At 45.5% G+C, this 13,190-nt stretch overlaps 2 protein-coding genes across 6 annotated transcripts in view; one reads left to right on the forward strand and one right to left on the reverse strand.

Moving 5' to 3' along the window:
• Positions 1-13,190, reverse strand: part of wdpcp (WD repeat containing planar cell polarity effector) — a 50,872-nt gene that overhangs the window by 29,153 nt on the left and 8,529 nt on the right. For 2 of the 5 annotated variants that reach the window (XM_088384479.1, XM_088384483.1), the window contains exons 1-6: positions 9,515-9,594; positions 8,833-8,888; positions 7,867-8,072; positions 7,709-7,788; positions 2,476-2,541; positions 926-1,010 (exon numbers count right to left, since the gene is read on the reverse strand). In XM_088384479.1, coding sequence (XP_088240605.1) covers positions 926-986 — 61 coding nt within the window. In that variant the 5' untranslated portion in view covers positions 987-1,010; positions 2,476-2,541; positions 7,709-7,788; ... (1 more) ...; positions 8,833-8,888; positions 9,515-9,594. Of the gene's footprint in view, positions 1-925; positions 1,011-2,475; positions 2,542-7,708; positions 7,789-7,866; positions 8,073-8,832; positions 8,889-9,102; positions 9,463-9,514; positions 9,595-13,190 lie in introns of those variants that run through there. The other 3 variants (XM_088384482.1, XM_088384480.1, XM_088384481.1) reach the window with 3 other exon arrangements.
• On the forward strand, positions 9,539-12,468 carry mdh1ab (malate dehydrogenase 1Ab, NAD (soluble)). Its single transcript, XM_088384487.1, has 9 exons — positions 9,539-9,674; positions 10,174-10,272; positions 10,380-10,476; positions 10,813-10,988; positions 11,056-11,178; positions 11,258-11,434; positions 11,517-11,630; positions 11,750-11,839; positions 12,009-12,468. Exons 1-9 carry the CDS (start codon positions 9,672-9,674, stop codon positions 12,129-12,131), a joined length of 1,002 nt encoding a protein of 333 aa, XP_088240613.1. The 5' UTR covers positions 9,539-9,671; the 3' UTR covers positions 12,132-12,468.

Below are 13,190 nucleotides of genomic sequence, written 5' to 3' on the forward strand. Positions count from 1 at the left end.
ACTTTTCTGCTACTTAGTGTGAAACTTTTTCTTATTAAATTTAATGTATCGGCATTGTGGGCACGGGCGCGTGTTAAAAATCTACACAGCGTTTGTTTTTTTGTTTGTTAAGGCGGACGTTGACAGGAAGGTGCGTCACGACTCAGCGAGCAAGCTTCTTTGCTGAGATTTATCCCGGCACGTTTTTGTAAGATAGAAGGTTTAAAAAAAAAAAATAAATAAATAAAAATACACCAAACAAATATGGCAGTGTAAGACGGGATACACACGGAACACAGTTACATTAACACATCGTCATACATGAAGGGGAGGGGGGGGTGAGACACTATCTTCCGCTAGAGTCCAGCAGACTGTGAAGGACGGAATGGAAGGGATGGAAAACAAGAAAACGTTGAAGCGGAGCGTTGGGAGGAGATGGGCAGATATGTGGCGAGCGTGGAAACGGACAAAAATGTCAAGCGAGAGGTCGCTATCGTATGTTTATTGTGCGCTTATGAGAAAGGTAAACTATGAATGTGGACTTAATGTGTTTTCACTCAATGTCATATGTAATAGTCAAAAGTTTAATAAGCCCTCACGAAAAGGTCATATCTGACCAAATTAAAGAACGTTTTGACAATGGTATGTCTTAAAAATGCCTACGTGTGTGTGTTCGTGTGGTCTTCACCACAAGCACTTTTTTCCCCTCCTTGTCAAAATCCTTGCCGTCACGCTAAACAATTAAAACCGTCATCGACGAACAATCGAGCGCTGTAAAAGCAACACGGGGAACTTCAAGTGACGACAAAGAAGGCAACAACGAGCGGCGCCGACCCGGGTGTTGACTGAAAACGCCTCTCTGTTCACGTCCGATGGAGAGCAAACAAAGTGAGCGTTGACAGGCCGCGGCAGAGTCGGGCGCCGAGCGGAGAATCGACAAGCGTACCTTGGACTTGGAGGGAGCTCTTGGTGGACCACAAGTGCAGCTCAGCCAGGCAGAACGCCATCTGACGGACAGGTGTGAGCTGACTCTGCTCAGAGCGAAAACAACGGAAAAAAGGACAGAAGATGGGGAAGGGTCAAACATGTTTGCAGACACCAAAACTTTTTTTTTTTTGGGTGGAGTTCATAGCGGCAGAAAAAAAAGTGACCTGCGGCTATTGTTGTGGTGTTTTCACACGCGCACGTGTGGAATGCTGTTGGCTTTGTTTGAGCTGTCATTCCTCAAGTGCGCGTCCGTCACTGCACGCCGGTGATGCGTGAACGATTGGGGCGTGGGTTTTGACCACCTCCCAACGTCAGCCCGAGTTCACGAGTCGAAGTCGGCTTGTCTCTCATTTTCATCCCGTTTTGCTTCCGTTCGGGAACTACGTTGAGCCTTTTGTTGGAGTACCAACACTGACCTGTAAGAGGCAGCGTGGCGCCACAGAGCATCCGGACTGTCGGAAAATAGAACGACCGTGATTACCGTTTTCCAAGCAACAGAATTCGCTGAACTTATCGGAATGTATGTAGCCTGAGTTGTATGTTCGAATTTTGTGGGGGCGAAATTTTGCGGTGTAAAAAAACCCCCATATTTGGCACATGAGCAAAAACAGAGTCAAAGGCAAGGCAGTTATATTGCAGCGTCGGCTTCTCTTTCTGATTTCCTCTCTGAGGAGTCGCTCTTATCTGCCGCACATACTCCTCCTGGTGCGGCGGCGGCAGGAGTGTGTGGAATATCTCATTTTGCTGCCCAAACCCCTCAAACTACAAGTCCCAACAAAAATACGGCCAGATAACATGAGGTACCGTGGAAACGCTGCGGCTAGCATGGCGCGGCGGAACGACTTTAGCGACATAAGAGGATTCTTCTCTCTTTCTCCTAAATGGCTTTTCTTTTTTAGAGGGTATCAGCCATTTTTTTTGGGGGGGGGGGGACTACTGTCAGATAGCTTTCGTTTAGTTATTGCACGCCTGGTAGAGTCATAGAAAAGTTTGATACCTGCTCAACCTTTGCAGAGCTCTGCGGGGGGGGGGGGGGTGCAGGTAGAGTATAGGTGAGGGGAGGGGGGAGCGCATTCGTCTTTACATTGTCGAGAAGCTGCTTTCACATCAAAGGAGGGTTGGTGGAGTAATTTGGGGGCTCTTCTTTCAAAGAAAAATCGGACCTTGTCTGGTGTCTGCGTCTTCTGTGCTCTGTATTGACGTTGCGCCTCTGGGTGGTCGCATGTTTGTCAATGCGTGCGTCACAGAGTAAATGTTTGCGATCTCGAAGGGGTTCATAAAATACAACGTTATGAATGTACATATTTCAAGTCAGGATGGGAACTTGGGAAGCGGCGTGCTCAAAGGCAGCAATGAGTTTCTTAAAGGTGAAGAAGAAGAAAAAAAAAAAATACAATGCCAAGAGGTTATCTGGCTTTTAAGCAGCGGAAATTAAGACAAGAGATGCGTCAGATAAGCGAAATGGGGTTTTGTGGAATGAATAATTTGCAAAGGTGATGTGGCGATTACCTCGAGGTCTGCACTCGGGCTTTCACGGCGTACACGTGGAGCTGCAGGCGGCGTAAGTGGAAGGCCCTGGAACGAAAGAAACGCTTTGCTTTGACATCTTAAGAATTCTTTCTCATTCTCTCTGTCATGTGCGACCAAAACGAGACTGCGGTCGCCGCCAAAAAAAAACAAAAAAAACGTGACTGACATATACGCTGCGGCAAAGCGGCGCCAGGGAGCGGGCCTAGAGTCTTTCAGTCTCGCGGGATCCCATTCAGAAAAGAAATGATGGACAGGTAGAACAAAAAGGTAATACGGCTCGGGCAAGGTGACAGCTACGTTCGTGTGTGTTTTACACGACACGTCAATCGGCGGCAGAGGGAAACTACCCTGACGTGGCCTCTGGGCAAGTCGAGAGCGGGAGTATGAGGAGTGTACGTACGGGAAGAGGTTACTCGCTGAAAGTTGCATTCCAGGTTCAAGGGGCATGCAGAGGTGAAGAGTTCAGATGTCAAAAGTGAGCTTTCGGGGTTGGCCAAATTGTTTTGTTTATTAGGTCAGAAGGTTGCATAAATGGACAAGTCGCCTTCGGCTTGTTGAAAATGTGACAATTGTGTCAATCATAAACAGATCTTGCCCACAAAAAAAGTTTATGAATTAATATGTATTTAACTGATTGATTTTCTGATGAACTAAGTGTGATTTATGATTACTGTCATTTTTTATACTTCATTTCCCAATTGGGAGAAACACAATAATAACAGAAAAATAAGATCTGTTAAAATGATTAACAATGGCCATCAATAGAGTCAAATAAAATATATAAATTTTGGGAAAAAAAATAAGTATATTACATGCTAAGATAGTTTGACAGTTGCTGAAGTTAAAAAAGTCCTTCCATGTCCTTCTTCTTCTGTATGTGTATTTAGCATTGCCATATTGTAACATTTAGTCAAAATTAAAAATAAAAATTATTACAAATATTTGAATATTTTGTGATTTTTCTCACGAGGTTTTTAAAATTGTATCTGAAATTCAAACAAAAAAATACTGTTCTTTGGGGATTTTTTTCAAAAAAGTAAAACATTTCTGCAATATTGATGTTTTACGCTAACCTTCTACCTACAATTGACCTTTTCTTTGCTCTCTGCTGCTGTAATGTGTTTCCCTGCCAATAAAGGGATTAGCTCACGAATTTGACTAATTCACCCAAAAGCAGGACTCAAAGTGCAAAGTCCAGACACCTTTAAACATGATCTTGTGGCCCGAGTGAGCAAAGAAAAGCGGAGGAGGGAGGAGGATGCCGCGGAGATGAGAGGAGGCCTTTCTAAGCACAAGTGTAAACGTCATTAGAGGAGCTAATGGAGGGAGGAAGGTGGGGAAAAAGGGAAACTCACTCCAGCAGAGGTATTTACCCAACGCCTGGAGCAGAAAGGCAAACAGCCTCAGTAATGACTGAGAAAGAGAAAAAAAAAAAGGTGTGTTGATAATGATGGAGAGGAAGCAAAAGTGAGGACGACATCCCGCTTGATTATGCCTTCAACGTTATTTCGAACCGTCCAAATCTTTCTAAACATTTACACGCTGGGGCAGTAACGCTTGTCGCTCCCTCCTGTTCCGCTAATAGGCCTAATCCCGCCAAGCGTTTGGCTAAAAGCTCCCGTGTATCTGCCCCTGCGGCGACGCGCAAGGGCATGAAAGGCAATACTATTTCCACGGCAGCTGCACAATTGCCGGGCCGGTCGGCTTCAAAGGGAACCCGGGCCAAGATGCGCCGCGGCGGTGCCGCTACCCTGTCGCCGTCGAGGTGACACGTGTCACGCTGAGGTTTTGTTTACGCTCTTTTTTTTCTGCTCCTAAAGCCGGTTGCTGTCCCGCCGTTCGTCCCTCACCTAATGACCGCGAACTCCACCGTGCCGACGGAGTCACATTCAGAATATAGTACCGGAACATATACCGGATCTTAATGCAGTCAACTTTCCAACCTGTCAAAAGCTCGTTGACGTCCTTTCAAAGTTGCCGTCGGGCTGACGGAGTGGCCGCCGACCCCGGTAGAAAGGAAAGGTCACGCCGAACGTCCCCTAGACTTCTTAACGGTCTTATTCAGCCGTCACGCGTTCACACACGGGTTGTCTGTCACCTCCCAGACGAGGCCGTGACACCTCGGACACACCTCGGCGGGCTTTCTGTCTCGCTCCACCTGTGACAGGTTGATACGACGGCGAGTCGATGGCACTCGGAGCAAAAGGGCTCGCGTCCACGACCTCTGAGATGGATTCCGGTGTCGCTATCGCCCTCTCAAACCTCCGACTGAGGCATTCTGCCATCTACAAGTAAATAATCTTTTCCCCTACCTTGTCTACTCCCAGCAGTGACCTGGCAGATGTCAATCATACTTAACTAAAGTGCATCAAGTACCAAAACAAACAACAAACATTCTGGATCTAAAATGGCATCTGGGTTTCCTCTAATTTAAACAACTGACTTTTTCCTGAGCTGATCGTCCAAATGATTATCAAACTTTGACCTCATTCTTCGCCCACTTCAACTGATGCAGGTAAAAAAAAAAAAAAAAAATCTTGCAATTTAGCGTGACCCAACTGTCTAGTTTAACTGCTTTGTTGTTGTTTTTTTTAGATTGGAATTCACCCCAAACGGTCCTGAACTTCCTGTTCGCTTTTGGACACGGGGCCTTGTTAAATATCCTTTCATAATCCACCTTTTTTTTTTTTTGTCAAACAGTCAAATCTAAGAATACCTGCCAAATAGAGTCACAAAATGGCTTCCCGATGGCTACGTCAGACATTTAACTCAAACTCATATGTAAGCTAATATTCGGTGTTAGTAATCGAAGCTAACAAAACGGTTAACTCATTCCTGACCAACAAACAAACGGAAAAAGAAATAAAACCGACACTCCACTCATCCCTCCTCCCACAAATGATCGGCCCAAGAGTGAATTCTGTACTTCTACGCGGCACAAAAGTAGAGCTGTGCCTCTATTCGTGGGTCAAGTCTTGTCTTGTCAGACGAGGTATCCTCTTCCCGTCGGAGTTGACGGCGAGGAGCAGCAGAGGGGCCGCCGCCGGGCCTCGGAGTTAACCACACGCTGACCCCCCTTTGACGTCAGGAGAGCGTAGGTTCGCTTTTCGCATGTTGACGATTAATCCCGAGCTGTGCCCGACACTGTTAACAGGGCAACGGTTCGAGTTAAAACGTAGGAAGTTGGGAAAAGCAGCGGGCGGGGATAAGAAATGATCGCTTGACTGACCTATTCACGTTCCTGCTCATTTTACACCGTCTGGGCCATTGTTACATAACAGAATGTACAGTACCTCACAAAGATCATGTCAGTCATCATTAGTCTCGAGTTTTGAACGCTGATATTGTGTTTCTCTCAATTGTGCGGCTGCTGTGATTGACAAAAGCTGACAAAACAATTGCTATCGAAACAAACCAGTTTTCCGGCCTTCTGTTAAATCGAGACACTGGACCCAAATGTCTTGGATGTATAATAAACAAAACCATTCATCTTAATACTAATTTTCGAAGTTCACTTTTCACCGTGTCCCCAATAGTTTTGTCCATTTCGTTGACTGTTTAGCCCTCATGTGTCCCAACTTTCAATCCAAAACTGGCACTAGTTTGCCTTCACACACCCATACATACGCTTAAGGTCGTCTGGGCGGGCCCACATCCCAAACGGCCCTTCTGTTGTCACGGCAACAAGCAGCTATCCTGGCTAACATCTGCCGCGCGACCCCGGGCCGCTCGAAACGGGCCTTAATCCCCGCACGGAGCCGTGTTGTGGGGGAAAACATTCTTTCCTTTCTTTGGGGGCAAGGGAAGGGGGGGGAGAGAGAGAGAGAGCGAGAGAGAGAGAGAGAAGACAAACAGGACCAGCCATGTTGCTGGTAACCTGCAGGCGAGCGGATCATGCAGTGCTGTCTGTTGCATGGCCCCTATATCACCCCTGCAGCCCCCTTCTCCTCCACCCCCAAATGCAACATTATGGCTGTGCAGAAGGGTGTGACAGCCAGCTTTCGGCACCGAGTTGCCATCGGCGGTCCAGTTGGATGGATTTAGGATCTGGGGTTAATGAAAGGTCTGACGAGCTGGCCTTGGTCGGCTAAAATGACATCACTTTGATTAGCGTTGATTAACACAAAAAATGTGGAATTTGTTGCGTAGAAATTGGCATACAAGACAACATGTTACTAGACTACAAGTGAGAATTTTGTTGCAAGTTCCAGGGGTCTAATAGTTTGCCAAGTAATGTTACTAGTGCAGCAGAGGACTTTACTTGTCGAAATTAATTGAGTACTAGTAGGCCAAAATGTCACTAGTCGTGGTCTTAAACGTGACTAACAAAATGAAGCACAAGGACCTTAATCTGGATATCAAATAAATGTTCAGACGCGTAAAGTCAGCATGCAGCAGGTTGGCGCCCCCTAGTGGCTACCAAAAAAAGCACAGAAAAACAAACCAAACAATTTCAACCCAAAGTATCCCTGTGAGGTCTAAAATTACAAGTTGACATATCAAAAACAAGTCAAGCCAGGGTAATATTCTGATAAGCATCGCCTTCGGGGAGAAGATCCGCAGTGGAGAAATAAGGACACCGCTCTGTCAATCAGTCCATCGGCGGCTATGAAATATGCATTTGTCTTAATATGGAGTTTGATTCCATCAAAAGCCATTTCACGGACCATTTGCTTATGCAAACGTCTCTGGGAGACAGACAGCGAGAGAGAGGGAGTGCGGTCGAGGCTCACTTGGAAGAAACACACTTCCAGCATGCCAGCGTCTGTGTGTGTGTGTGAATTAGGAATTTTAATTGAATAGTTCTGCATCAATGCCAAGAACTTACTCGGTGTGTTTGCTGAGGCCTGGGTTCTCCCCGATTGTCAACACTGTCGCTCTTTTCCCTCCCACATATACACAAGAGACATGACTTGAAATCTGCTCAGGTTTCATCAAAAGACAGTAAGAGGGACTCGTTGAGATCTTCGCGCGCGGCCGAGAAACCGCACTTTGGATCAGCAACTTTCAAAATATGACTTATCATCTTGGACCTGACTTTAGGCGAGAGGCCGGGTGCATCTTGGACTAGTTAATCATAAATCCATAAAAACATTTAAGTGAATTCAGAGGTGTGTATTTTTTTTGCTACATTCTGGATTTTTTAAATGTCTATTTTTAATTGTTGAATTTAAAGCACATTGAATTACCGATGAATGAAATGCCTACTTACTCTGTGTGAAGTGGCGACCAATCTTCTGGGATCACAGGTCAACAATGTTAGTAGTGTTGACTGTGGTCCTGCACTGACACCTAGTGGAATACAAACATGAGACTGGAGGCCCGTTCGTAACACCAGAGCAATTGTGCAACAGAGCCTAAAAATCTCACATAGTAGACATGACAGTAATGTCGAGACTCGCGACGCTACACAGGCGGGGATGTGGCAACTTCAATCTGGTCACGTTTGCAGAGAGACCATAGTCTACCGGAGCAGATAAAAAGCTGATTTGGGGTGTCCTCCTGGTTATACAGTATCTGCCCTCAACCCCCTTCCGCAGCTGTCGACGTGACGGGGGGTCTCGCTCAGGTGCACCCTTCAGGCCCAAGTGGAGGAGCAGAATAGGATAGCGATAAAGAAAAGAAAAGGGGGTAAGAGGAGGGAGGTGAAAGGACAAAGGAGGCAAAGCCAGCAATGTTCCAGAATCCTCAGCTGGCTGAACTTTTCCCAATGTCACTTCTGAGTGGCTCCAAGGGACAGAAGATACACCTCGATTATTTTTACAGAGAAAAAAAACAGGAGCACCAGGCTAGTATGGCAAACGGGTACCAGATCATATCACACTTTGAAAAAGTTAAAGTCCCAATGATCATCGTCACACACACATCTGGGTGTGGTGAAATTTGTCCTCTGCATTTAACCCATCCCCATGTGATTTTAATCCATCCCCTGGGGGAGAGGGGAGCAGTGAGCAGCAGCGGTGCCGCGCTCGGGAATCATTTGGTGATCTAACCCCCCAATTCCAACCCTTAATGCTGAGTGCCAAGCAGGGAGGCAATGGGTCCCATTTTTATAGTCTTTGGTATGACCCGGCCGGGGTTTGAACCCACAACCTTCCAGTCTCAGGGCGGACACTCTACTACTAGGCCACTGAGCTGGAAGAAGGGATATTTAAACACAAAAGTTGGACCTGCACATTTAGACAGACATTAAATATGTCCAGTATGTTTAAAATGTGTTTACAGTGTGTGGAAGGGGTAAAAGTAATACATTTAGTGATTTTGCCATTTTGCCATCATTTGACAGATACAACATGGAACAAAGAATTTTAAGTAAATTGATAAGACCATGCTCACCTGGAAGGTCCTCTCTAAAAGCCAAAACCAAGAGACCTTTGCTGACAATGAAACCACTGCAAATAGAGACACAATAATAAATATTGAATTAATTGCATGTCCAAGATAGTCACTGAATGAAATGATAAAGTAGAGTAATGCAACACTGATTTGGGGGTTAAACTGTAATGCACTGATGTTTATCTATTTGTGACTAGAGACGTTAAGTTACGTTAGATAAGAAGAACACCACAACACAATTGAAGTTGATCGACTGGTTAGATGACTTACAATGCGGTTATGGGAGTAGCATCTTCTTTTTACGTGGCTCGCGTCCAACTTCATTCCAAACTTTCATCGCCCACGACGCCAAATGTCATTTAAGCCACCCGCTTCACTAGTTAACATGTTAATTTAAACTGTGTGGACGTCGAACGTCCCACTGTAGCAAACAAGACACGACTGTTAAGTTTTTATTTTTCTATAAATTAATAGCTCCCACGTTGCTAAATGCTAACTACCGCAGCGTCATTGGCGTCACCAGGCAACAGCTATGGGAGCAGGCTAATTAGCGAGACTGACGGAATCAGCAGTAGCAGTCGGTGGGCTTCAAAGTGGATCTTAACACACGTTAATAAGTATCTTATATTCACTAGTTGTAGAAAAATAGTTCATTTGTGGTTCAATTTTTTCAAAAACCTACCGAAACAATGATACGACTACATTTCCCGGGGTTCAGTCCCGAGCGTTCCAACTCTCGCGATACTGCCGCGAGGTTTTTTTTGTATTGTTTTGTTTTTTTCCCCCCAGCGAATGACCTCCCTCCCCAGTGAGCAGTTGAAAGTGAAGCGATCGACATCATGGTGAGTGCACGCAACTAACACCGATTCGATCTTATTCATCTGCCAATGTGTGTTTTGACAGCCTGTGATATAATTTATGATTTAAAAAAAAAACAGATTTCAAGCTTTACACGTATGACATTTCTATTACGTAACACCGGTCGAGCTGTACACTGAATGACAGACCGCCATGCTAAGTTTTGGTATTAAGTTTCCATGTCATTTTAACCCCTGTTGTCAAGTTGATTTTTCTTTCTTTTATATCATGTTTAAAGATAACAGTCTGTATTTGTTGTTGCCTACTTTTTTTCCTTTTATATAATGTATGTAGGAGAAATCTCAGAGTCTATATTTGAAGTAACCTAGATTAGGTTAATCCTGCGTGTAAACGGGTATGTCGACAACATCCTATGGAAGTGTGCCACCTAATGCCTGCCTAACTGCCCCACCTACATACCCTTGTGTGTGAAATCAATCCTCGTTCTAACGTTTCTCTTCTCTTCCACGTTACCCTTCACAGTCTGAGCCAATTCGAGTTCTGGTGACTGGTGCTGCAGGGCAGATTGCCTATTCGTTGTTGTTCAGCGTTGCCAAAGGTGATGTCTTTGGTAAAGATCAGGTAAAGGAGCTCTTGTATTCCCTCATAATTGAAATAAGTTGGCGTCGAGACAGAATATATTTGCTACGTGGCTTGATGTTAATTTGTTTCCTCGTCTTTCGGGCCAGCCAATCACACTGCTCCTCCTGGATATTCCGCCCATGATGCCCGTCCTGGAAGGCGTTGTCATGGAATTGCAGGACTGCGCCCTCCCTCTTCTGAGAGGTAAACATTTAACTAGGGAATAAGCAATGAAAACAAAAATGGCAAATTGGTGAGTTTTGCAATAACAGAGGGTTTGTATCAGTTCAAGTAAGCAACCTTTTCAAAAATGAACTATCTTCCATTCGCAAGGCAACACTGAGGCCTCTCCATTGTGGAATTTTCCCCATTCAAACTATGCTTCCCTGTGTTTCATGCACACATGGGGTCTGGGTGACGGTCTGTGGGAGGCCCTCCGTGAATAATACACTGACCAAAACGGGACCTCTGTAGCCAAACACTGTCGTTCCGTATCGACACACACCTGTTGATTCACGCAGAGATTCTCCTCCCCCCCAGATATCGTAGCCACCGACAAGGTCGAAGTGGCCTTCAAGGACTTGGATGCCGCCATCTTGGTGGGCTCAATGCCCAGGAGGGAGGGCATGGAGAGGAAGGACCTGCTCAAAGCCAATGTGGCCATTTTCGAGACCCAGGGGGCGGCCCTGAACAAGTACTCCAAGAAGACCGTCAAGGTAGTAAGCGCCAGGAGTCTTTCCACATCGTTGACACACGAAGGGGAACTGATTGGGATACTTTCAGGTTCTGGTGGTCGGAAACCCAGCCAACACCAACTGTCTGATTGCAATGAAGTCTGCCCCCTCCATTCCCAAGGAGAACTTCACGTGCCTCACCCGCCTCGACCATAACAGAGCTCGCTCTCAGGTGTGTCTCTGCGGGGATTCTACTTCCTGCTAAAGTTCTGATACATTTCCGACTTCCCACGTGTGTGTCTGCGCCGCAGGTTGCGATGTGCTGCAGCGTCCCCGCCACCCACGTTAAGAACGTGATCATCTGGGGCAACCACTCGTCCACGCAGTATCCAGACGTGCACCACTGCACGGTCAACGTGTCCGGAAGCGAAGTGGCCTGCTTCGACGCCGTCAAGAACGAGGCCTGGCTCAAAGGAGACTTCATCACTGTGTGTAAACATCGTAGTGTTTTTTTTTTTTTAGACCTTGCAGTTAGTCCAAACCGAAACTGTCTTTCCGGTGTTGCCGCAGACGGTGCAGCAGAGAGGCGCCGCTGTCATCAAGGCCAGGAAGCTGTCCAGCGCCATGTCTGCAGCCAAAGCCATCTGCGACCACATGAGGGACATCTGGTTCGGCACACCCGAGGTGAATTTTGCTCATATTTATTCTTTGGGGCGGGGGGGTGTACAAACATATAACCCACATGATGAAAATTAGGAGTTACTATTCCAAACAGGTTTGTTCTCTCTTTTTTTTTTATCCAGGGTGAGTTCATCTCCATGGGTGTGTACTCCGCAGGCAACACCTACAAAGTCCCAAATGACCTCATCTACTCCTTCCCTGTCGAGATCAAGGTTAGCGTGCCTTACATTCTGCCCGCCCCCCCCGCTTTTAAGTTAACAACAACTAGTTACTTTTTTCGTATAAATTCGTTCCAACACTGGCTGCAAGTCTGGGCAGCGCGCTACTTGGAATGTTGCGGCTTAACGGAGTAATTAACATGCTTTTACTCCATCCCCTCAGAACAAGACCTGGAAAATAGTGGAGGGCTTGGCCATCAATGACTTCTCCAAGGCCAAGATGGAGGCCACGGCCAAAGAGCTAATAGACGAGAGAGACACAGCTCTGGAATTCCTGGCCAAGTGACTACGTGTAGACGCCCGCCTGTGACAAAAACACTCCTTTTCAATGTCCTTGGATTCCTCATGTGCGTCTGTTAAGAGATGTAGTGTGTGTTTTGTTAAGCAGACGTGTAGTTTTTAAAGGTCACAACAAGCACAAGATTTTTTTGGGGTTTTCCAACTATCTGTCTAACACTTTCTTTTATCATGAATAACTACACTCCAAGAACCACTCCAATGTGAGCGTTAAGTCTACATAGTCATCTGAAGCAAGGTCATTTCATTTTGTCGAGTTGTTGAGGGGTGTTTGAAAAAACTTGAATTAATCATTTATGCTGTCACAATAAAAGACTTGAAACATATTGCACTTGATTCATTGGGTTTACAAAATTACACTGAACACTCTTGCTGATGTCTCGATTTACGTGCAACGATGAAATGTGGCCTTCAAAGCACGAGGTCACTCAAGTCATGTTGAGGGTAGTCTTTTTAAATATGTAATTTATGGTCTAGCATGGCTGCTCATGAAATTCGACTCAAACGTGACTTGTACTGCACCAGTTGTCCATTTAAAGACTACAAGAACGTTATACAATTTCATGGTAGACTGCAAAATATCAACTTGCAGTACCATCATGACACCAGTAAGGGGCAGAACATGTCTACTTTTCCATCAAGTATTCGTGCAGTAGTGCAGTGGCGTAATAACGATTGACGTCACCAAACGGACTGGTGTCAGCTCCAACAAAAAAAAGGAATGTTTCTGCGCAGATTGTGTGCTAATAATATTTGGAAATTTCAATACAGTATATGAATGATAAATGACGACGGCAATCGCTGAGCATCTTTAGTCACCTAGTGGGATAAGCGCTATAGAAAGGTAATCCACAATTATCATCATTTTTACTTTATCACTTAGTAAGTTTGATATAAGAATTGTATTTCCGGAAAATAAAAAGGCACACATGCCAAAATAATGTATGTCTTTTTATTTTTTTTTAAGTCGGAAATGCGTCGCACAACTTCATTGGGGCTTGGCGGTGACGTCATGAGAACACCGAGCTCTGATTGGCTTTGCCTCGCG

Source organism: Syngnathus floridae, chromosome 9 (genome assembly GCF_059516105.1).
Source record: "Syngnathus floridae isolate MCC-2025c chromosome 9, RoL_Sflo_1.0, whole genome shotgun sequence".
NCBI classification, from domain to species: domain Eukaryota; kingdom Metazoa; phylum Chordata; class Actinopteri; order Syngnathiformes; family Syngnathidae; genus Syngnathus; species Syngnathus floridae.